The sequence below is a fragment of the Ostrinia nubilalis genome, chromosome 11 (assembly GCF_963855985.1).
Source record: "Ostrinia nubilalis chromosome 11, ilOstNubi1.1, whole genome shotgun sequence".
In the NCBI taxonomy this organism is placed as follows: Eukaryota; Metazoa; Arthropoda; class Insecta; order Lepidoptera; family Crambidae; genus Ostrinia; species Ostrinia nubilalis.
The window spans coordinates 1865862-1892066 of NC_087098.1; the positions used below are offsets into that span (position 1 = coordinate 1865862).

General features: G+C 36.8%; 1 protein-coding gene across 1 annotated transcript; it reads left to right on the forward strand.

Moving 5' to 3' along the window:
* The first annotated feature begins 1021 nt into the window (after positions 1-1021).
* LOC135076043 (epoxide hydrolase 4-like) lies at positions 1022-24531 on the forward strand. Its single transcript, XM_063970492.1, has 6 exons — positions 1022-1315; positions 2205-2515; positions 3974-4097; positions 9479-9593; positions 10217-10405; positions 23323-24531. Exons 1-6 carry the CDS (start codon positions 1100-1102, stop codon positions 23445-23447), a joined length of 1080 nt encoding a protein of 359 aa, XP_063826562.1. The 5' UTR covers positions 1022-1099; the 3' UTR covers positions 23448-24531.
* The last annotated feature ends 1674 nt before the right edge of the window (positions 24532-26205 follow it).

The window sequence follows — 26205 nt, forward strand, 5'->3', positions numbered from 1 at the left end:
TCTCAGACCGCATGTCACCAGTTACGTGACATTTTTTTCATACAGTTTTTTCGTATTTTTACAGTTTTTACTTGCAATTTATACTTAAATAACTCCAAAAAAGAAGCGTAGGATCATTAGTTGAGAATATAGTGCCATACTTTATGAAACAACTTGAAAATTCGCGATTTGAAAAATATCTGGAAAAGGAAGACGCAATTGGGTCGGAAGCCGAATATGTTCCTGAAAACATCGTTCTGGAGCAAAGTGACCATGATTCGGAAGCCGAAGAAAGTGTTTTTAAAGATAAATGACCAATTGACGAGAATCAGTCAGAAAGTGAAAATGACGGGCCACCTTTATGCCAAACAATAAATTCCCTGACAGCCAATAAAAAATACAAAAGTTTCACCTCTGCCAGTTTTCTAAAATGATAGGTTACCTACGTGTGATAGGTTTTTTTAAATTGGTTATTATTTAAACTATAATAAAAAATACAAATTTTGTTATAATTTGTTGATTTAAATTTATTTGTTTGCGATTATCGATCTCATCTCTAGTTTTATGATTTTTATTACTACATATAATTTAACAGCAAGTTCTGCATTAAAAATGATATTTAGAGTTTATTATTTCATTTTAATTTAATTCTTCTATATGCTAATAATCTGTTTTTAAAGATTGTGGTATGCTACCTTACCTAGTTTCTATGCTACAGTCTTGATACGGTAGCGGCCTCTCAGACCGTACGTCACCAGTTACGTTACACAAAAACCATGTCACCAGTTAAAGGTTAACAAGGATAATGTCACTTTATTTTGACCTTTTATATTGAGAAGAATTTGTATTATAATTTACTAAGAATAAGTACATCGTTATTTTCCCTTTAAGATAATTTTATTTTTAATTTTTCAAATAAGTAATAAAAATCGGCGCATCATTGATTCGGACCGCGCCGATATCCGGCGATGTGTCAATGTCAAACTACCACAACATCCGGCTTCTTCGAAAGTCGATAAAACTGTCATACTGATAAGAATGCGCACGAGTGTATGAAACTCGACTTATCATTGTGTTGAAGACCTTTGTGCTTACAGTACGTGGTACTTAGCATGTTGAAATGAGTGCAAAAAGTAGGAAATTGCTGCAAGTGATATCTGGGTGGGAGGCGGTCGAGTTAGTGTTTAGATGCATACTTGTAGGCATATGGCAAATCATACAGATCATAGTGAAAAGAATGTGGAAAGGACACCGGAGAAAACTAACCAAGAATTTCCCACCGGTTGAACTTTCAGTGGATTCGTCGATAGGGACGCACTGCTATATCAAAATAATGGTATGTAATTTTTTGCAAGTACCCGCAATTTTCGTAAAAATGTTTGTTTTGTTACGCAGGTTAGTTTAATATTTGTATGGACGTAAAAATAGAAACTTATTAGGTCATCTATTACTTACTCTTAGAAAAATAAGATTAAAATTGGCACAACTGTAGTAAGTAGTAGATGATAATAAAGAATTCGCATACTATATTTTACTTTTACCAAAACGTACACCTTTTTATTCACTTGTTTTCATTATCAGTAGCATATACTTCTCTATTTAATTGCTTTAAGTAACAGCTTAAGTGTAAACTAAACTGACCTGAAATCAATATTACCGCAACGTTGACCCCACGCGTATCTACTTTCTTTCAGTCACGTCATATTATCTTACATTATTATGCACACAAAAACTACCAATTATCTTAATCAATTTTTTAACTGGTGGTCTCATGACGTAGTAGCGCAACATTAACGGAAGTCCAGGGTTCGATTCGTGATAGAAAAATTAGGAAAACAAGTTTTAGAATTTCCGCGACTGTGTGCTATGACGACAAAACACACAGTTTTGGCACGCCTCTTTCATAACAAATCATCACATCCTCGTCATCATTTCGGCCACAGGACGACCACTGCTGAACATAGGCCTCCCCCAATGATTTCCATATCGCACGGTTCCTGCTGCCTTTATGAGGTCGTCGGACCACCTAGTACTTGGACGTCCTAAGCTACGTTTTCCGATACGTCGTGGCCTCCACTCCAGAACCTTGCTGCCCCACCGGCCGTCAGTTCTGAGCACTATAATATGTGCCCTGTCCATTGCCACGCTGCGTTTTCTGGTCGTAAAAAATACAAAAACAGAACTAATCATACGTTTTATAAAAATTACTTCACATTTACTTGCAGGGGGTAAAATATCACTACGTAGAAAGCGGCCCCAAAAACGGCCCAGTAGTCCTCATCCTGAGCGATGCGCCTGAAACCGAGGACCTTTGGGGCCCAACCTGGACCAGGGTGGTCAAGCGGCTGACAGAGAACGGTCACCATGTGGTCACCCTCGACCTCCGAGGCACGGGAGGCAGTGAGGGAGGCAGCCGCAGTGACCTGTCCCCACCTAGAGCTGTGGAGGAGGTGTCAACATTGATGGATGCCCTCGGCGTCACAGAAGACAGGCCGGCCATTTTGATCGGGTTTGGAGTTGGGGGAATGCTCACTTGGTAAGTTATATTGCTTTCTGGATTTCAGTCTTATTTGTTCCTTCATTCGTTTTAGCCAAATGGTGTCCACTACTGGACAAAAGCCTCCTCCAAAGATTTTAACAACGACCGGTCTTGCGCTGTCCACATCCAAGTAGGTACTTCCCAGTGACCTTCACCAGATCGTCGGTCCACCTAGTCGGTCTTATTCCTCTTGTATTGAGTATTTTAGGTGTAAAATGACTTGGTGTGCGAAGATTGGTTAGGACATTGCAGGCTGAATTTGTAAACAGAAATACCTACTTATGATTCCGACCTTTGGTTGGCACATTTGAGTCATCGGGTCTATTGACCACTTGGAGAATCTTTTCTTAAAAAAAAAATATCGACGTGACGAATATTAATCTCGAGCCATCTTACTTTAACGGTAACTATGACGATAACAATTAAGTGCTTTTTGTATGGAGTTTGACAGATTTTTGACGTTTGTCAAAGTTAAAGTGAGATGGTGCAACCCAGCCTAAGAATATACGACTAAACGTGTTGCATCAACTTCACGAAGAAATTAAGAATCAATTAGTCATTTGTTTGTTTCCTCATTGTTATGTCATTGTCTTCAGTCAGGGCTGTCCCTGTATCCTATTGTTATCACGGCACAAAGTCCAGGGCTCGGTCTGTATCGCGTCTGACGATTAAATTTATCGTCACTAATTAAAAACGTCACCATTAATACCTACCTATCATGAGTTGGAGAAATGCTGTAATCGCATGTGATAGGTATGGTATTATCATGATTGATTTTGTAACTTGAGTTTGGTACCTACTATCTACTATCACTTGACTTCAAGTTGACTGGCAGGCTTTCCTGCATGTTATGCATAGTCTGACTCATTCATCTTCATTTCTTAAAAGTTGAGATTTCTACCATTCAAAGAAAAGGTATGTATTACTCGTCTTTAATCAAGTATCACTTGAGTCAAGTTCTGGTAGGTAAGTGACCGTGAAAGTTTTACAGAAATAAAATTGTATTTTAATTTTTTCCTTAATTTCTTTGTCAACTTTGCCAGATTCCAAGCGTAAAGAAAAAGAGTTACAACTCGCATTAAACGAGTTACATAGGGATCGGGCTATGTGCCGTTGACTTTCGTTTAATTGTTATTCATAAGAATGTTACAACTTTTAATATCATTTATTGTAGTCTCATGTCTGGAAGAAATCGCTTTTAATAAAACCGCCTTCATTTATTGATATGTTTTGTGTGGTGTACAGTAAGTCTAGGTGCAGACCACCGACTTTTAGTTGGCCGATAAAATTGGTTCGGGCTGTTAATCAGTATGGAGATGTATGAAAGTGCGCACATTACACCGGTTGATTCTTCATACTAATTAGAATCGGGCCCAACTATCGGCCAACTAAAAGTCGATGGTCTACGCCTAGGCTAAAGATCCATCAATAATTATTTATTTTCCTTCGTCTCAGGTACTTGGCGCACTGCTACGGGCCGCTGATCAGCAAGTTTGCGGTGGTCGGCGCACCTCATCCGAATCTCTACTGGCAGTACCCGCCCGCTGCGTTTGCGCAACAAGCGCTGCATTTTATACAGGTTAGAAAACATTTTTTATGCTACAGACCCCGCCTTGCTCCTCATGAATGTCTATCTTTTAGGCCAAAAGACCGAAAAGACATTTATAGCGAAAAAATAGCTCACAACACATGAGACAGTTGTTACAGCAACTGTGCTGAGAAGGCGTAACGGCTTATTTCTATTGCCACAAAACGCGTCGTGGCACATCGACTACCATGCGTTGTGATCTGTTTTTTCGATCAATAAACGTTTTGGTGGTGAGAACCTGGAAAAATAGTTCATGTGGTCCGATCAGTAGGATAAAAATGAGTTAGGATAGGTTACGGAGATTAGCATCGTTGAACACTATAAAGCGATTGTTTTAAACTAAACATTTTTTAAGCATAAGTAACAAGGCAGGTATTTACCACAATCGCACCTGGTGTTAAGTGGGATGAAGTCTAGGATGGTAGGTACATATCTGCCCTGTAAGTGCCTATTTACTCTCGCCTTGAACATTAGGCACAGTTTATCTGCAATAAATTATTAATTCTACAGTTAAATTTTCATTGCAAGCACAAAGTAGGTAGATAAATGTCTGTCTACAAACAGAATGTTACCACATCCAGCTAAGTACATAAGTAGTTTGTTCAATACAGCAATAAATCAGGAATCGCCAATCAGATGTCAGTTGACACCGTTATTACTGTAATTGGCGTAATTAATAACGACGCTAATTAGTAATCGGAGATGTGAGACAATACATCACTGCAACGAGCAAGTAATCAGCCATTGTCACGCAATGTGAGAATGCGATGGAAAATAAAATTAACTAGTACCCTAAACTTTCCTAACCACTTAATGGTATGGTTTTTATTTGTAGTTCTCATGCAAATTTTTGCTCGTAAATGAGATGGATGTGTAGTTAAACTGAACTTACAATGTGTATTGTGTTCTCATGTAAACGGTTGATGATAAGTCATTAAAATAAGTACTTTATTTATCTAGCTTTTGCCCACGCTTCGTCCCGTGTGGAAATAGTGGTTTTTTTCTGTCACAAAAATTTTTGGCGCATTTACCAATGTCATCACGTCTCCAAACTACCAAAATTCTTTTTGGTAGGTAGGTACTTAGTTTAGCGAAGTTTTTGTTTACTTTTCGAGCAGGTAAACACACTACTATAAATGCATGCATTTATTATTGAAACACTTGGCTGGATATGGGTAGTGCAGGACCATTAGAAGAAATGGCAGATTGTGGCAATCCAGTAGGTCTTTGTTCGTTCAGTAGTACCTACCTACTATCGGCAACAGTGTTAACTACCCATTGCCTGTCATGTCGTCTTGTTCTATCGCAAAGAATCACCATTTGATGAGAGCGAGAGCAAAAACGGATGTCCAAAGGGTACTACAAGGTTCGAGACTATATTGATGACAAGGATGCGTGGTCAGTTCAGTCTGCACATATTTGATGTACCTACTCGAATTTGGTTATTCTTACCGTTAGATAATTCCTGGCAATTAGTGGTGACTGAGTTTGTTCCGGCGTTTGAAAGAAAGAAAGAAAGAAAGAAAGTATTTATTTGATGCGAGTATTAAAAGCGTTACAAATAAATAACAACTTAAACACTAAAAACAGAGTACACGCACCAAAATGGCATCTGCTCAGTATAAGCCGTGACGGCAGAGAGCACGTCACGACCACTGGTATTCTGCATTAAATTATCTCATTTAATTATCGTTTCTTCTCAGCACTTGTCATATGTTTGTCTCGAAGCGCTGGTAGGGCCCAAAAGATAAGGAGACATGTAAAGTGCCCCATAAGGGCTACCTTTTCTTTTTTTATTATTTTCTATAATAATATTTTGACGTTCATAAGTGCCACTTGTGGTCTAAACTGAATAAATATTTTTGATTTTGATTTCGATTTTGGAAATGGATAGAGTGCATTACCGCAGCAAAATTTTATAAATGTTGTGCTTTAGAGAGACGAGAGTATAGCAGATAATTAGTCCATCATGAGCAGAAATTTGTCCACTAATAGCAAAATTCGTTCAAATTATAGTTTTAAAGTTATTAGGAAAAAACAGATTTTGCTGGGGTAATGTTTGAAACGTTACCCCAGCAAAATTTCTTTTTTTAAAGTCGTTCTATCCCGGAACCAAATACATGGATAGATAGCTTTTGATGCGTAGTAATTTGTCCACGAATAGCAAAATTTGTTCGTTTTCCGGTTCTCAAGTTGTTCAGAATTTTGCTGGGGTAATGTTTTGTGATGTCCCAGATCTCGTAAATGGCTCAACGCAGAAGTTTGAAAAAAATACCAATGATAGACCTTGATATGTCCAAATTAGTTCAAGCATTAGTCATTGATTTGAATTAAAAATACCAGTGTAATTAAATGATTTCGAAAATCAGATAAAACGGATTTGTGAGTAAACCAGTACTCTTACAATCGAATAAAAAGGTGTAGCATGTACCCTTGGTACACCTTTATAACCACAGTAAATATAAATGATGTGGCTTTGCGCAAAAGAGAGATTTCAAGAAATTTCATTTATTTTAACAGTCTTACTTTCGTGGCCGAATACGCAATTCCCTTATAACAAGGGAACATGGCATACGATGGACAAATTAAAATGTTCCTTGAATAAGCTATCCTGTTAATTTCAGCTTTATATTATGGCTTATAAGAAAGTTATCGGACTGCAAAAAAATATCAGGAATTCTTCTATAAGCCGACCAAATTTTAAAGGTCACAAAAAAAGCGACCGTTCCATACATAAGGCTTGCCATCTTAAATCAACGGTATGATATCGAGCTTTCGTCAGTACAGTTGCGAACAAAGGTGTTGTGTTGAGTTGAGAGGTCAGATTATTGAAATAATAAAACGAACATTTTATTTTTTAAATACATTTTTAAAATAATTTACATTACAGATAACAATGAGAGGATGACATTGCAAGGTGGTGCCAGTCCAGTCTTAAATCCGTTGATATACTCGTATGCTGCATCTGCCATCTTTTTGACTAAAAGATTCTTCTATCTCGCAGCTTAGACTATTACTACAGACCTTAGACAGTATTTTTGGAAAATTCTTACGCATGGCGGAGTAAGGGACGCTCTAGAGACTCTCATGTCTACAAGGAGTCACATGAACTCCAGTTTTAAATCCGTTGACATCTGCTGCATCTGCCATCTTTTTGGCTAGAAGATTCTTCTATCTTGCAGCTTAAACCTTTAGCTACAGACCTTAGACAGTATTTTTGAAACATTCTTACGCATGGTGGAGGAAGGGATGCTCTAGACACTCAAGTCTACAAGGAGTCACATGAACTCCAGTTTTAAATCCGTTGACATCTGCTGCATCTGCCATCTTTTTGGTTAGAAGATTCTTCCATCTTGCAGCGTAGACCTATAGCTACAGACCTTAGACAGTATTTTTGTGAAAATTTTTACGCATGGTGGGGAGAAAGGGACGCTCTAGACACTCAAGTCTACAAGGAGTCACATGAACTCCAGTTTTAAATCCGTTGACATCTGCTGCATCTGCCATCTTTTTGGCTAGAAGATTCTTCCATCTTGCAGCGTAGACCTTTACCTACAGACCTTAGACAGTGTTTTTGTGAAAATTCTTACGCATGGTGGAGGAAGGGACGCTCTAGACACTCAAGTCTACAAGGAGTCACATGAACTCCAGTTTTAAATCCGTTGACATCTGCTGCATCTGCCATCTTTTTGGCTAGAAGATTCTTCCATCTTGCAGCGTAGACCTTTAGCTACAGACCTTAGACAGTATTTTTGTGAAAATTTTTACGCATGGTGGGGAGGAAGGGACGCTCTAGACACTCAAGTCTACAAGGAGTCACATGAACTCCAGTTTTAAATCCGTTGACATCTGCTGCATCTGCCATCTTTTTGGCTAGAAGATTCTTCCATCTTGCAGCGTAGACCTTTACCTACAGACCTTAGACAGTATTTTTGTCAAAATTCTTACGCATGGTGGAGGAAGGGACGCTCTAGACACTCAAGTCTACAAGGAGTCACATGAACTCCAGTTTTAAATCCGTTGACATCTGCTGCATCTGCCATCTTTTTGGCTAGAAGATTCTTCGATCTTGCAGCGTAGACCTTTAGCTACAGACCTTAGACAGTATTTTTGTGAAAATTCTTACGCGTGGTGGAGGAAGGGACGCTCTAGACACTCAAGTCTACAATGAGTCACATGAACTCCAGTTTTAAATCCGTTGACATCTGCTGCATCTGCCATCTTTTTGGTTAGAAGATTCTTCCATCTTGCAGCGTAGACCTTTAGCTACAGACTTTAGACATTATTTTTGAAAAAAAAACGCATGGTGGAAGGACGATGGAGACTGATTAGAAATTTAATATTTAAAAATCGTTTGCACGAATTACAATATTCCACATAACTGTACAAAACATTGACAGCTAAGCTACTAATTTGCGAAGTATACCTGTATGTATGGAGTGATCGCTTTTCTGTAACCTTTATAATTTGGTTGGCGTATAGAAGAATTCCTGATATTTTTTGCAGTTCAATAACTTTCTTTGAAGTCGTAATATAAAGCTGAAATTAACAGGATAGCTTATTCAAGGAACATTTTAATTTGTCCATTGTATGCCATGTTCCCTTGTTATAAGGGAATTGCGTATTCGGTCACGAAAGTAAGACTGTTAAAATAAATTAAATTTCTTGAAATCTCTCTTTTGCGCAAAGCCACATCATTTATATTTACTGTGGTTATAAAGGTGTACCAAGGGTACATACTACACCTTTTTATTCGATTGTAAGAGTACTGGTTTACTCACAAATCCGTTTTATCTGATTTTCGAAATCATTTAATTACACTGGTGTTTTTCATTCAAATCAATGACTAATGCTTGAACTAATTTGGACATATCAAGGTCTATCATTGGTATTTTTTTCAAACTTCTGCGTTGAGCCATTTACAAGATCTGGGACATCACAAAACATTACCCCAGCAAAATTCTAAATAACTTGAAAACCGGAACACGAACAAATTTTGCTATTTGTGGACAAATTACTACGCAACAAAGGCTATCTATCCATGTATTTGGTTCCAGGATAGATCGGCTTTCAAAAAAAAATTTTGCCAGGGTAATGTTTCAAACATTACCCCAGCAAAATCTGTTTTTTCCTAATAACTTGAAAACTATAATTTGAACGAATTTTGCTATTAGTGGACAAATTTCTGCTCACGATGGACTAATTATCTGCTATACTCTCGACTCTCTAAAGCACAACATTTATAAAAAATTTGCTGCGGTAATGCACTCAAATGGATAGTTAACAGTGTGACCGTGTGTACATACATCTGTTGTTTCCTTTTTAATGTGTTTTGGCAAATAACTTTGAACTTACCCTGTTCCTCGTTCCAGTGGCCCCACTTCCCTGAGCGGTGGCTAGCTGAGGGCGAGTTCCAGGGCGGGGAAGAGGGACGCTGGACCAGCTCCCGCGCCTGCGACTGGACTGGCGCGCTCAACTACGTCAGAGGTATGAGTCAGGACTCAGGAGTTAAAACTCCAAGGCAAAGCTAGATAGAACTGAAGGCTGCCTTCACTTATTGGGTTTTTATTGGCGGTCAAGCTGTAGATCCTGGCTAAACAAGAGCAGCAGTGGGAATGAGAGAAGGGTAATAGTCCCGTAATTCAGCCTTTCTAGTGCACCTTTAAATGGTTGCCAGCTTGGAAATTTTAGACTAGGTAAAATGGCTCACGACCGAGCGAAGCGAAGCGAGCGAGAAGCGAGAAGCTCAAGACCGAACGAGATGGAGGACTGTTGTGGACGCCCTCTGCCCCATCTAGGGGACATAGGACCATAAGTCAAGTAAGTCATAATGGCTCACAAATGTTTCTGTCACCTTTTTAGCAACGACCGAAATGTAGTCGGTGAGATACAATTGAGAAGCGATTATGTGACCTAAAAAGGGCTTGAATAACTAGATACTTACTAAAAAATTTCATTTGCTAAAACATGTTTCCAACCCAGCCAGCAAAACGATAAATAATCCTTTTAGACCAGGCCAAATCCTCTTTGTTTCTTGTATTAGTGAAGGTCGTTCTCTGCAGTGAAGACTCAATGTTCTGATGTTGATGGAAAGATGTTTCTGCCAACAGGAGCAGCGTGGTGGCGCATCAAGGAAGGCCACCGCATTGACCCGCCTGGTCTACTTGTGGGAGCCCGGGACAGCGCTGCACAGCTCGTGTCCAGTACTCACTACTGCAGCAATTCTACGTTGAGGCTGGTGTCCAAGCCAGACCCGTCTGATATAGAGCTACCGGCGGCTATGCTGGACTTCCTGATTGGTAAGTGGCTCTAAATAAGGACTAGCTACCCTTAGGAACCTTAATAAAACAGCGCTAAAGCTGAGCTACGCTGCGGCTGGTGTCCAATTCTGACCCGTCGGATATCGGCTAGTGTCCAAGCCAGACCCATCTGATATCGAGCTGCCGGCTGCTATGCTGGACTTCCTGATTGGTGAGTGCCTAAATGAGGGCCATGTGCCTTTAGTGAACAATAGTGAATTGAGTTCGAAAGAATTCCTGCACCGTCAAAACCTTCCGAGGCAAGGGGCCCCCTGGCTAGGGGAGACAACAGGACTAGATTTTTAATCAATGATTTGAGGACTGTTGTCCCCCCTGGTAACATTTAAGGACTAGTAGAGTACCTGACTGAATGTCATATTACCAAACTAAATACCTAACGTATGCCAAACATTTTGATAGCAAAAAAAAAATAAGTTGTTAGTACCGGTACTATTTCTGAACTTTACCTATCTGTCTATTACGAATTCACCCTAAACCACCCAAGTAGCAACAGATTATCTTCATAAGGCATTGAAGATATCTTGAAGACTAGTAGCCTAATTCCAGCCGTTGTCTTGGCCAAGACAATAGTCGCACTCAAGAAATCTTGAAGTTATGCCCCAAGACAATGGTAAGCAAAAAAGGGCACAATCCTTTGGAAATCACTGAGACAGAGTTAAGACAACGCTTAAGGCAGACTTAAACCCTAATTAAGAGTGTAGTTTTAAGAATTTCTAAACAAATACTATAATATAACTTGTAGTATGACTGTAGACAAGGAAATAGAGTTGAAGATATCTTGAATACTTATTTAAGAGTAATAATTATTTTTACAGCTAAGGTTTATTTAACTTCATGAAGAAATATGTAAGACACTTTTTATTAAAGAGGAACTTTAATTTAGTAAACATTGTGATCTTTAACACTAAATCAACTTTAGATAAAGGTTAATGAAAATGGCGATTAAATTATTTTAATAACTAATTTATATTATGTCTAGAATAGACCGTGAATGTCATTTTTGTATAGGAAATATAAAACGCATTATGGTTTCTCGTGTAAAATCAATGGATAATGTTATAAAACAGGAGGGCCTTGAAAAAAACCTAATAAGATAAATAAAATATTACGAAATTGTATTGTATAAAGAAAACTTTAAGGTTATAAAATAAGATTTTATTTTATGCAAACGTTCTTAGACATTTATGCAACTAGAAAAAGTGTAACAAAGACGTACTTCAATTTAAATGTCCTCTTGTTATGATATTATTGGTTAATTTCTGATTTATTTTTTGTTACACATAGCTCATAATGGCGGTAATTCTAATTTGTCTTAATGTAGCAAGAGTATAGAAGATTTTTAATTTGTAAGTTTAGTGAAGAAAGAGTTGAGTCAAGTTATACTTTACATAGTATTAGTTTAGAAAAATTAGATTTAACTTACACTTAAAATTCACTTGATGAAGTATTACTTAAGTGCATATGGTATCAAGTAGATCTTTAGTTTTATTTAGTTAAAACTATATAGTTTTCATTCTGTCTCAGTCTTGCTAAATTATTGGTCCTGCTATACATTAAAGAACAATTCATTTACTAACTAATTTATTAATTACATGATTTCTCCCTCGGATTGTCCGTGTGGAAGTCGAAAATGGTTCTAATAGGATTTTAATTGGTTTTTACGTTTTTAGTTTTGTTATAACATATAGCGCGGGTAAATTGCACCGCCCGCATATTTCGTAAAGTATTCTTTGAACTTTGTAATTGCGACACTCAGAGATAAGCAATTAAATTTATTGAATATCGGCCATATTATGATTTTTGCCGTATTAATGAACACATGACGTATTTTATTGTGAAAAGTTTTTATTTAATTGTTTTTATGGAATTTTAACAATTTGTGATTTTGTAAATTTAATCACACAGTGTTTCTAATTTATTAAATGAGAAGATTGAGAAGCGTAAATAAGTGTGGATTACGATTAATAGAAACATTTTTCGGTAGGTAGTTATTATGTAAAGATTTTTTTAAAGGTAGGCCTACTCGATGGCTCCTACGTATAAAGGCGAAACTGCCGCTTACGCCTTTTTCCAATTATTTAAGAAATGATTTCATTTTGCTCTAATCTATAACGTCAGTAAGAAAAAAAAATTTTTTTTCCATTAGATACAAAATAAAATTTTAGGCAAATAGGCGTATGTGCAAAACTACGCCACGCATAAAGCCCAATCATACGATTCGTCAATCTATACGAGTAGTTGCTTACATAAATATATATTTTTTATAATCCAAATCTTAAATAAAGCCATGAAAATATTTAGCAAATTGTTTTATTTATAAATTATGACACATTATATAGTTATTTAATTTTTAGCATTAAGAGTCGCATCTCAAACTAATTTGAAAATTATAAATAACTTGAAAAAATCGAACTGCCTAAGGCATCGTGGGTTCAATTCCCGCCTTAGGCAGTTCGATTTTTCAAGTTATTTATAATTTTCAACCGACTTCAAAAAAGGAGGAGGTTCTCAATTCGACCCGTATGTTTTTTTTTTTTTCTATGTTTGTTACGCGATAACTCCGCCAATTATGAACCGATTTGAACAAATCTTTTTTCGGCGTATAGGTAATACCTCAAGGGTGGTCCCATTTAAATTTAATAATAGAAAAAACAACCCCCAAGGGTGGAAAATTGGGGATGAACTTTTTTATACGCAATATCTCCGCCGATTATAAATCAATTTGAACGATTATTTTTTTGTTGAATAGGTATTATAAAAAGGGTGGTTTCATGCGAATTTGAAGAAAATATTTCACCCCCAAGGGTGGAAAATTGGGGATGAACTTTTTTATACGCAATATTTTTAATTTTTAGTTTTTTTTTGTGTTCACGCATTTGAAGTCGGTTTTATTTTTTTAAAAAGTTAATTATTAAAAATATGACACATTATGTTAAAAGACCTAACTAAATCTCGAGCACAGTATATGGGCGTATTTGCGTTAAAACGTAATAACGATACATTAAACAACTTTTTCTAACTGATTTATTATTGACTAGCTTTCCGCCCGCGGCTTCGCCCGCGTGGAATTTTGTCTGTCACAGAAAAACTTTATCGCGCGCGTCCCTGTTTCAAAAACCGGGATAAAAACTATCCTATGTTCTTTCCCGGTACTCAAACTATCTCTATGCCAAATTTCATCAAAATCGGTTGCGAGGTTTAAGCGGGAAAGCGTAACAGACAGACAGACAGACAGACAGACAGAGTTACTTTCGCATTTATAATATTAGTTGGGATATAGCACATGATAACAATTAAAATAATTACATGCATAAATAAAGAGAGTAATCGCTTAAAATATTATATTTACGTTGTCATTTAAGTCTCTTTACGTTGAACAATATACATGAAATTATAGAAATGTGACGACGTAAAAGGGCAATGCGTAAAATCTCAAAATATATAAGAAAAATATAAAAATTGATAACAGCAGTAGCAAAAGCATTACATGTTAAGGCTAAATGTGAAATTTCATTAAATTCGTTTTAGTAGGTCAGAAGATATGACCCAAAAATATGGTTCTGGCCACTAAAATGGCTCTCCTGTAAAATTTACTTTTTTCACTTACGCCAGTATACGTAGGAGCCATCGTACTGTCACCTAGTTAGTTAAATTGTATAATATCATGTTGTACCCAACTTTACCATACAATTTCGAAAATATTTTAGACAATATTTTAGTAAGAATAAGAATAAGAATAAGAAATTTATTCATAATGTTCATTACATGTCAAATTTTCAATATATTTTCTTATTAATAATAAACAATTGCAGTATTAATAAGAAAGAAATACACATCATGTCCAAATAAATTAATAATACAAATAGAATTAACGTCAATTAAATGTCAAAATAAATAGTGGGTAACAGTGTCAATAATAATTAAATTCCAAACAGTTCGTCAATTTTATAGAACGCCTGCTCGATCAACCACTTTTTTAATTGAAATTTGAAAGAATGGAGTGATACCGCTTCTTTCACTATTTCAGGCAATCGGTTGTATACTTTAGGCAGGCCTCCGTCACTCGCCTATGCCGGCCGAGATAATTACCTACAGCAGCGCGCGACAACTTCAAGTTGCAAATCAGTCAGGGCCGCCACGCGCCTGTTTGCACACGCGTATCTATACACGCTCGGTCGATCATAGTCGCAATCAAGGTTTATTGTTCCAACAGCACTGTTATTTTTCTTTAATGAAAAATTGTAATATTTAGGAATAATAATTAACTGTAGTGATTTAAATAATAAAAAAAAAACTACACTTTTTAAATAATAAATTATTTTGAAATACTTATGACAAAAAACTATAGCAAAAAAATTGTTTTAGCTAATAAAAACATTAACTTTACTTCACCGTGTCTATTTTCCGACATTACACCTTTTAAAACTGTTTGTTTATTTTCGAATTATCGCAACACTGAAGTTTATTAATAGGTACTTTAGAGATGGTACGATTATACAAACTCCACTAGATTAAAGTTTTCTAATCGTAAATACAATAAATGCTTCTTAAAATTAAGTTTTTATTTATTTTACTTTGCTCATACAACCCTGACGCTTGAGCGGTGACGTAGATCAATTCTTAACACAAAAAAAATGCGCTCTTGTGAGCGTAGCAGTAAGGTGCGATTTCGAATGCACAATGTGCGTTGGATATTTTGCATTATTATTATTACCGTTAAAATGTCGGCATCTGATCCTACACAAAGGAGTGCAATTTCTGTTGCTACTATTATGTATTCTGTGCTTTAGGCCCCAATACGTGCGTCAAAGAGTCAGACTTTCGTAGTCTACCTGCAGTCGATACTAGTGCTTCGGCGAAGCGAGTGTTATAGTTGTGACGATCCCTATGTCTCACAAATGAGTCCAGGTTCTCGCGCGTGTATTTAGCTACCTGGTAAATTACTATGGACGGCAGGGTAAGTATACCTAGGTTTCTGAAGTGAGGCCTAACAGTTGTTCGCTATTTTTGTTCTGTTCGGGAATTAGGGGGTAAATCATATTTTGAATTTACTTATCTATAGGTACTTATAATAAATACCTATAGATAAGTAAATTCAACAAAATAACTATCAGGGGGTGATTAGTGATCGATACTGATGCCAAAAATGCAATCAGTAAAATTTTTGTCTGTCTGTCTGTCTGTCCGTCTGTATGTTCCTTAAAGAAACAAAAACTACTCGACGGATTTTAACGAAACTTTGTATAATTATTTTTCGTACTCCTGGGCAGGTTATAGTATACTTAGGAATTCCCACGGGATCGGGGATTAGGGGGGAAAATCCTTTTGTATGAAAAATCTAAACCGCTTAAGGTAGACGCTTGAAATTTGGCATGCAGGTATCTTAGTAAACTTAAAGCTTAGTTACAACAGGATATTGCGAAATTCTCACGGTAACGGGAGTGAGCGGGAAAAACATTTGTATGAAAAAATCTAAACTGCGTAAGGTAGATGAAGGGGGTAAAACGGGATCCACGCGTACGAAGTCGCGGGCGGCCGCTAGTAATAGCATAATTTAGTTTGCGGGCGACCGCACGCATTTTGTATCAAAAATTACTACAATAAGCTGGGCACGCAGGTGCATTTATTATTTATTTATTTATTTATTCAAGGAAAATCTACAGCATAATCTTATAAATAATTACAAGTACCATGCTTAAATTATATAGCAAGTAATGCCAATTACAGGTTTTCCTTAGTTACATAGTAAACTAAATGCGAGTCGGATACAATGATCACAGTAGGTCTGTATATCTAACAGTAGATAGATGTTATACTACTATAAATTTTGTATTACTATTCTATGCAAATAAATGTTTGAATTCAAATTTGAAGTAATTATATTTACTTAAGCTTAAATTGTAAACAATATTATCACACTATATATATAACGCAACAACGCCACAATTCAGCACGCGACTTAAAGAAAACATTCCAACATTACAAGCCCCGCGATTGGAGGTGTATTTGATAACAGTACTTATTCATTAAATGTTAGGTAAGAAAGTACAAAAAAAAAGGAGTTAGGAATTTAATAAGATCTTCACGACAGATTCCTTAAACTTTCTCTTTGAACTTATAAAGGGGTCGATAGCTTGAAATAAATCATTATAGTTGCGAGCCAATCTAGTGAGCACTGCATTGCGACCGTATTCCGTGCATTACCTTGAATTAATAGGCGTGATCCTGTTTTATCGAAATCGTCCCGTTAAGAGTATTTTTTCTCAAAATGTACTAATTCTAGACAAAAAGTAATTAACTTAATCTTCAGAAAACTATTTCTAAGACAATGGTCTTTAAAAAGTCTTAAGTAAATCTACGAATACTTTATTTACTTTGCAACACTTAAATAATACTTTATCTATACTATTTAGTATTAAGTGAGCATACAAAAAATCTTAATTTAGTAAAATAAGTTTTTTTTAACTTAAGCTAAGAATAACTTAAGACCAAATTATCTAAAGAATACTTAACTTGGTTTTGGGTATTCTTAATTTGCTTAAGTAGCGCTCGATGAAGAATATAAAGTCTTAAAGAAAAAAATCTCTATTCTAAGTTAATTTGGTTTTAGCTTAAGTGTAAATTTAGATAGGGTTAAGACAAGTAAGATTTTGCCATTAATACCAATTGCTACTTGGGCATTGAACCGATTTTAATATTTGGTAAACAGATATTATGTAGTTTTGAATCCTAGGAAAGGACGTTCGTTGCACAGCTTTTATCCCGGTTCTTGAAACAGGGATGCGCTCTATAATTTTTTAAATAGAAAAAAATTTACGCGGACAAAGCCGTAGGCAAAAGCTAAGTACCTACATGCTATTCTCATGTATAAAAAATATTATCTACTGTGAGTGTAGTAAAAATACGTTTAGTAGTTTTTACGTGAAAGAGTTTCAAACATCCATACTCACAAACTTCCGCATTATACGAGTAATTTATTTGTAGGTAAGATGCTAAATCTGCATAATTTTAAACTAATCATAATATTCAACTGATTGAACTAGCGGCCGCCCGCGACTTCGTACGCGTGGAGTCCTTTTACCCCCATAAGTGTGGAATTTCATAAAATCTTATTATATCCTTCATATTATTTCCTACCCTTAATAAATAAATTCCATTCTTAGCAGATGTTTACACCCTACAAGGAACCTACCTGAAAAATTTCAAGTTTTACCGGAACGCGGCACCAACACCTTATTTTTTTCGTTATCAAAATGGTAAGTATTATTTGACAAACATAATCTAATTCAGTTTGGCTATTTGGCATTCAGTCAAGTACTTCAGTCTTTTATAAATTATGTTATAAACTAAATGGCTTTTAAATTAATGTTTGCCAGGGGGGACAACAGTCCTCAAATTATTGATTAAAAATCTAGTCCTGTTGTCTCCCCTAGCCAGGGGGGACAACAGGATTTCGAAATCCTGTTGGCTCCCCCAGGGGGGACAACAGGACTGCACCGAAAGAACTCCTGCACCGTCCAAATTTCAAGGCCTGGTTAAGACTACAAACTGGCAGATAAGATCAGTCACCAAGCCAGACCCGTCCGACATCAAGCTGTCAGCAGGCACCTTTATAAAAACAGAGTGAGCTTGATTGATAGAACTCCTGCACGCACTACTGAGCTAGCTTTACGCTGCGACCGGTGTCCAAGCCAGATCCTTTGGACATCGAGCTGCTGGCTGAGACTTCCTTGTTGGTGACTGACGACTAAACTTACCCTTAGGAAAATTCATTATGGTGACTAATCTGAAGCATACGGTTTAGTATCTAGTTTAAAATATAAAACGAAATTCAACATGCATGTAGATTGTAGACCAATCAAAAAAGTGTAACTCACTAGGGTAATCCGATTTTATCCAATTTCTTTGCCCCTACTCAGTTTAATCAAATTTAACTTAACTTGACATACAAACAAACTTGGTAGATAAGAAATGCGTAAAGCATGGGCGCCACGTGATCGTGGAGGTCACACATCGTAATTCCTAATCGTAAACTTATGTGATAACTGACAACTGGGAGTCATGCAATCAGTAAACTCCACTATGGGTTAGTAGATAAATAATGCTAGCCTACTCATTTGTGAGAACTAAGTCACAGGCGGACAGGCATATGAGAAACTAGCTGTGACCGCGACTTCGTACGCGTGAAGATAAAATATGTAGTTTGAATAATAGGTATTTCCCGTTTTTGCAACATTTTTCTTCACTATTCCGCTCCTATTAGCTGTAGGGAGATGTTATATAGCCTAAAACAGAGTTTCACACCCAGTGGTGGGTCGCGAACGAACACTGAGTGGGCCCTGCCTGTAGAACTACACACCACCCTACCGATATAACCGCTGGGCAGTGGGCGAATTTCCTATAGGTGGGTCCCGAGTTTGGGAACTAGCATTAGATGAGTCGTAGCGTAGCCCAGACAACTTTGGGAACCACTGGCCTAAAGCCTTCCTCGATAACTTTAAAGTCCTCCTTAAGTCATCTTTGGAGTTGCAATGTTGGGAACGAAGATTAAAATTAGCTCTAGCTCTAATTAACTCAGTTACATAATTTATAATGACAGCTTTTATTGGCGCGGACTTTAACTACTTATGTATTTATTTAAATCCGGGTCCAACAAACGGAATGCAATTAATCGTCCGAGTTACGACATTCGTAATTGTTTTGTAACGAAAGATAAGTATTGTTAGGTACAAAATGTATTTTATGACTTTTAATAAGTACCTACCTACCTACCTACCTACCTACCTGCCTATTGATATAATTTACAAAGCACCCATTATAGTAATAACATGAATTTTAACCCTTAACCACCTACCACATATTATTGTCACACAACCGCCTATCATACGTCTGTGGGACCCCAGAATAAAAAATAATACGATTACGATAAATATTTAGGGAGGGTACACATTTTAATTAAAATTCTGTTATGAAAATGATTAAACTGTTTATTTTAAAAAAGAGGAATGCGAAAATCAACAATACTTTTACAAAAACTCCGAATAATTAGCATAATCTCTTATTTTTTGGCTTACTTACTATTACTTATAAAAAATTAGATCCTAAAAAATATTTAAAGTGATAGGAACTTATTCTTATATTTTTTATATAATTCAATCAACAAGGAACTCTAATAAAAAAAATAAAACTCATTATTAGAATCAATTAATAAAAATTGCAGGCTCTAAACTTAGAGTTTTTCACGGCAATCCAGACTCATATTTTTCGAACATTCGAGGCAAATTGGCGCTTTTCATTCGAAAGACATGTATTGTGTTTTGCGTTTTTTTTTGTATATTTGCAAGTAGAAGAGTTTTTACGAACCGCCAATCGCTCTTCACCTGTGCTACTGCATGGGACAGCTGCTGAAGGGGTCACGTTGACCTGGAGGATGAGTTGTATACTGATACGTATACCACGTTGCAATTCCACATTGCTTTCACGACGTGCCATATGCGGTCTCGTCAGCTGTTTAGCCAGTTTCTTCATAAACTTGGACCTGCTTTAAATTGAGTGTCTTGTAAAGTCCGCGATCGTAAAGTCGCCGGGGCAGATGACCAACTAAGATGATTCTTTCCAAAATAATTCTTTTTCCTAGGTCTCGATCGAACCTCTGCTAACGGTACATCATCCTCAGATGACAACTCTTGGTCACTTACTGAGGGAATATCACATTGTGATGGAGAGTTTATTTGCATTACTGTTGAGCCTTCGCATTCGGAATCAGACACGCTACTTTCTTCCAGCACATGATTAATTTCAACCGGCTCCACATCGCTGCATTCGTCGTTTGGTATGTTTTCATCGTCTGGCAGATCTTGTTCAACTAACGTTCAATTTCAGCTTCACTAAGAGCCATTATAACGAAAACAATAAAAAAAACACTCATACAAAAAATTACGTAACCTCCTAACAGGGGTCTCTCAGACCCATTCTGGTATTTATTTACTCACCTGAAGCAAATGCGCACACCTCCAACCTTGACAAGCCGTTGTGCCGTGCTGAGGGGCGCGGGGAAAAGGTACAGAAACTAACGAGTCGATGCAACACTCCGGCGCAAAAATATTCACAATTATTATATCGACAGGGTCTGTGAGACGTATGGTAGGCGGTTAAGGGTTAAGTATGATGGATCATGCTTTCTGCTATTTTCATATATTGCTTATTTACGTCCTGCCGGCATAACGGCACATAAAGTTAAATAAGATAGTAATCTTATACAGGGTGTCCCAAAAAGTAGTGTCAAGCCGAAGCCCAGGGGTAGAGCATCACTAGGGCTACCCGAATTACCGCGACTTTTGATCGTTTACGAGTTATGATTTTTTTTACTTAAACAGGATCTTTAAAGTTTTTAATTTTTTAGTTTACATTCATGTAATGGACACCCTGTGTAACCAAACATTATTTAAGTTATTGTGCTGATTCATAAAAAAACATTGTACCACATTATCTCTGTGAATAAAATAATAATCTTTGAACCGTACTTACAAATCTTACAATCGACAGCACATCAGAGTTCAAACTATGCATTATTAATAAGACTAGCTTTTGCCCGCGTGAATTTCAGTTTGTCACATATCGTCATAAATTATAGCCTATATGTTATTCTGGGTTATAATCAATAACACTGTAAAGTTTCATCAAAATCCGTTCAGTAGTTCTTGCGTGAAAGAGTAACAAACATCCAGATTCCAGACATCCAAACATCCAAACTTTCGCATTTATAATATTAGTAGGAAGTAGGATTATTAATATTGCAAAATAACACTCATCTACCTACATATTACGCTTGATCTGCTGTTGCCTATACCCTATAAAACATGATAGTAAGTAACGCATGACCCTTATCGTTGACGCCGGTCTTATCAGTCAACCTGGGGCTATCAGGTGCACCGCCTTGTTTACTCGTAATGAAAATAATTTTATTTTAATATTATAATATAGATAAGTTACCTATATTTTCAATGAGATAAGTTATGATACTTATTACACACAATATGTGGATAAAAAAAGTCTAAATTAAGCAGTCGCTCGGCAAACAAAAGGTCTATAGGCCAGTAGAATTAAACACAAAAATTGATTAAATCGGAAATAATTCCTACAAAAGATTTTTTTGCTTTAATGACTTCATTGGTTGCCCATTAAGACTCTCCTAAGTTTTCGACTTCGACGGAGTTGTGCTTAAGTGGTGGGGGCCCCCGAAAAGGAGCGTTTTTTCGGTTTTCCGGTTATACCGCGTAAAGGACTTACCCTATCGAAAAGTGGTCTTCATGACGGTTAAAGGGCACTTAATCCTGCATTGAATAAGACCAAATTCATATGTTTTGGACAAACCGTTCTCGCGCTAAAGTTCGGCAAAGTAGAAAATATACGTATAATTAATGACCCTCTCCACGTCCAATGGCTTGTTACCCACATGCTTCCAAGCCTTGTAAAGGGTCGCCTTAACCAGTGTAACCCTAACAAGGCTCACGAGTTTGATTCGCTTATCCTTGTTCGTCCCAGCCGTTCCTTAACTGCGGTTGCTGCACCTCTTCCTGGCACTCTCCTGAACGACTCTGTGTTACCTAATGTGGCTGCCCCTCTTCCTTGTACCCTCCTGTACGATTTCATTGCTTAGCCATATGCCTGGTCCAAGGTTCGACGCCACAAAATCAACTTTGTACGCGTGAAAATAGTTTAAATACTATTTTCCGTGCTTGCAACATTTTTCTTTACTGCTTCGCCTCTATTAGTCGTAGAGTGATTGTATATATCCTATAGCCTTCCTCAATGTATGAGCTATTCAACACAAAAATAATGATTTCAATCAAACTAGTAATTCTTAAGATTAGCGCGTTCAAACAAACAAACAAAAAACTCTTCAGCGTTTTAATATGAACTTGTTGTTGTTGATTTTTGGCGTCGAACCTTAGACCAGGCATACGGCTAGGCAACGTAGTCATGCAGGAGGATACAAGGAAGAGGGGCAGCCACAGTAGGTAACACAGAGTCGTTCAGGTGAGTGCCAGGAAGAGGTGCAGCAACCGCAGTTAAGGAACGGCTGGGACGAACAAGGATAGGCGCATCAAGCTCGTAAGCCTTGATAGGGTTACACTGGTTGAGGTGGCCCTTTTCAAGACTTGGAAGCCTGTGGGTAACAAACCATTGGACGTGGAGAGGGTCATTAATTATACGTATATTTTCTACTTTGCCGAACTTTAGCGCGTGAACGGTTTGTCCAAAACATATGAATTTGGTCTTATTCAATGCAGGATTAAGTGCCCTTCAACCGTCATGAAGACCACTTTTTGATAGGGTAAGTCCTTTACGCGGTATAACCGGAAAACCGAAAAAATGGCCCTTTCGGGGGCCCCCACCACTTAAGCACAACTCCGTCGAAGTCGAAAACTTAGGAGAGTCTTAATGGGCAACCAATGAAGCCATTAAAACAATAAAATCTTTTGTAGGAATTATTTCCGATTTAAAAGCTAATTCTACTGGACTACTATAGATATTTTCATTTCTTTAAACAAACCATGTGTTATTTTAATAAGCCAGGCTCACGCCCGTATTCACAAACATTACTATGAGGTCTTACAGTGCGCGTGAACGCACAGGGTGACATAGGAACCAATCACAGAGCTCTATTCAATTCTATGCGTTCTATTTGCTGATTCACTGAAACAAGTATCGTTTGTGAATACGGGCATCAAACGTGTCAAAAAAGACAAAAATAAAAAAATGTGTCAAGATCTTTACACACGTTTGTATATTTTTTTGCTCTTAGCAAACACGACTTCCCAAACATGTTTCACATTGCTTCTTGCTTCAAAGATTTTTTTTATTTTATTCAACTATTTATTTTTCTTTTCCAGCTACACCCAAAGAAAGGCCGATAGAAGAGGTAACCTCCCGAGGTCTGGTGGGACGAATGCTTGGAGCCGTGGCAGGTCGTGGAAGAGAGCTTACTGCCAAGCTCGTTCTACCAGCGCAAGCGTAGTGTTACGTCATGCGCAATCGTGGTAACTTCTTACATTTTATATCGGTTCCAAGGTTGTTTATTTGTCTCTAGAACTATTGATCAGAAAGAAAGAAAACATGTTTTTGGGCCCCACCAAGGAACAAAACAAAACAGAAATAATTAGGAACGCACCAAAGCTGATTCCACTTCTTTTTTTCGTTGTTTTCGTGTCGACAACAAACCTACACAGTGTCAGCCCAAAACTCCGCCACAAGAGTGGCGTTGTCAGTAGCACTCATCAAATCCTCCTGAGTGCAGTTGCTTGGGCACTCAGGGCATGACACTCAGTGTATGGGATTAGTGGTAAAGACACTGGCAGGGTTATTCTGTCAAGCTGTAGATCTCCCATTTGATTCTGGTAAATGAGAGAAGGTTATGCTCTTGCAATTGAGACTAACTGACCAGTAGGTCTAAGATGAGCGCCGCGATAAGCGCTTATCACGCCATTTTATCGATTTTGCCCATACATTTTGACGTCGATAAAAGTTATCACGGCGTGCATCTTAGGCCTACTGATGAAGCTGTAGATTCTGGCTACACAGGAGTGGCAGCAGTGATAGAAAGAGTTTTTGTTAATTGGGACCATACTTTTTTCTGGTAAGTATAGTTTTAGAGATAGGGTCATTCCAAAAATCGGACACATCAAATGTTTTGTCCTCAAATCAAACGGTTCGAGTGTGTCTACTTAAGTAAAATACTCATACTATATCTTGTGTACAGTGTGAGATATTCCTGGTGTTATTAGAAGTGGAAAATAATTTTAAATATCGTGTAAGTGGTTTATTGAATGCAATTATTTGAATGTTGTTTGAATTTAATTTTATCAATACAGATTTTTTATATTTTTTTATAATTTAATATTTTACGCTGTTCTAGTAACCAAAGATAGATGCATTAACAATAAGATATGCGTTATTAATTTATATTGTTTTACGAAATAACTTTTGCTGGTTTTGTAATAAAACTACGTCAACAAGTGCAAACGCTTTTTTAATGCAATATGCCCACCAAAAGCTAACCATTTATAAATTTTCACTATCAATATATTATATTCACAAGTCAATAGATTTCGAAACTGTCTACAACTGCCTACAGTACAGCGCATTGAACTGCGCGAATTAAGGGTTACCGCACACTAGATCGTCTCCGCACTGAATCGCCTCCTCATTTTTGTTATTCTATATTCGACAAAGTAGGATCGCTTTAAGTATGTATCAAACAAAAAGAATTAATTCTACTGATCAAATGCTAGAACTTTCCTACAGAAACAATATCCAAAAAAAGACGTCCCCATTCTAATTGGCTGAAATTTACTGATGACAATTTGTGTTTGAAGGTTTTTTTAAAGATTTGAACCTCCTCTTGCATTATGTCGTAGAATCGATCCTTTTTGTTTAATCCATTCTTAAACCGACACCTGTATAGCTAGAGAAATTAAAGCTATAGTGGTAAGATAATGGCGATGCAATGCCGATATGTTGCCGATGTGATAGTGTGCAATAACCCTAAAGGAAGATACATTATATCACATTAAATAGTTGCCTACTGATTGTTATCTAAATATGTACGTCTGGGTCCATATCACACTTATTCTCAATGGATTAACACAAAAATCTACATAAAATACAAAAGTTTTTAAAAGTCTACCCCTTAATTTTAAAAACTAAATATAATCGGACGGAAAGTAATAATAAAAATAAAAATAAAACGGAACTAATGGAATTCTTAAAAAATAAAAAATCGCTTCGCTTTATGAAACTTATCAGAATATAATGTGTAAGAAAACATGTAAAATTGTAATCAGTATAAAAATAAGTTAATAAATGTGATATGGCACCAGTCAAAGCATTAGTAGTACAGTCAGCTCCCTCGTAGACGATAATATGAAACATCAAGTTAGAATCAAGAATCAATCTTAACATTCCAACATCAATATAGTTCTCTCCATCAACAAAACGAGATTATTTTACACAAGATCCGTCAATATGGTCTACAATTTATGTGCACTCAACGTTAAAATTACCATCCGTCTGCTCGTTTGCCTCCTGTCCCAAAAAAAAATTAAATAACTGTTGAAATGATATAATTTGTTATTTTTATTTCACTGATCTGATTAATTTCGTTGCGGGTCCAATGACAGTTTAACTTTCGTACGGGACAAACTTGACCTTCACTGGTTGGGTTTTTATTGGCGGTCAAGCAGTAGATCCTGGCTACACAGGAGTTGCAGCGGTGGGAACGAGAGGTAGGAATAGTCCCGTTGATCTGGGAATATATTAACAACATAGCCTGGTGTTAGACATGGAGACGTATTTCGTGGCTAATACAGTTGTATTTTGCATACCAATAGACACGATACAATATGTGTAAATTCGCATGCGAATAAGCAGTGGCGGCGTAGCATGGGTTGGCACCCGGGGCGATCATCACCCCCCCCCCCCCCGTATAATTTAGTTTGGCATAACAGTATTTGCATAAAGTTTTTTCGCATAAACTTTGATATGCATAGTTTTCTAAATGCATAATGGTTTCTTAGGCATAATAATAATTTTCTCTAATTTTCAATACCATAATTTAAATAATCATAAATGTAAAGAACATAATTTTTATATACATAAAGTTAGTTTTTAATAAAATACTATAAACATAATTTAATTATTTATAACATTTAAAGTCATAAATATTGTCTATAAGAGCAACCAACATTGAAGAGTAAATAATTATGTATTTGTGATGT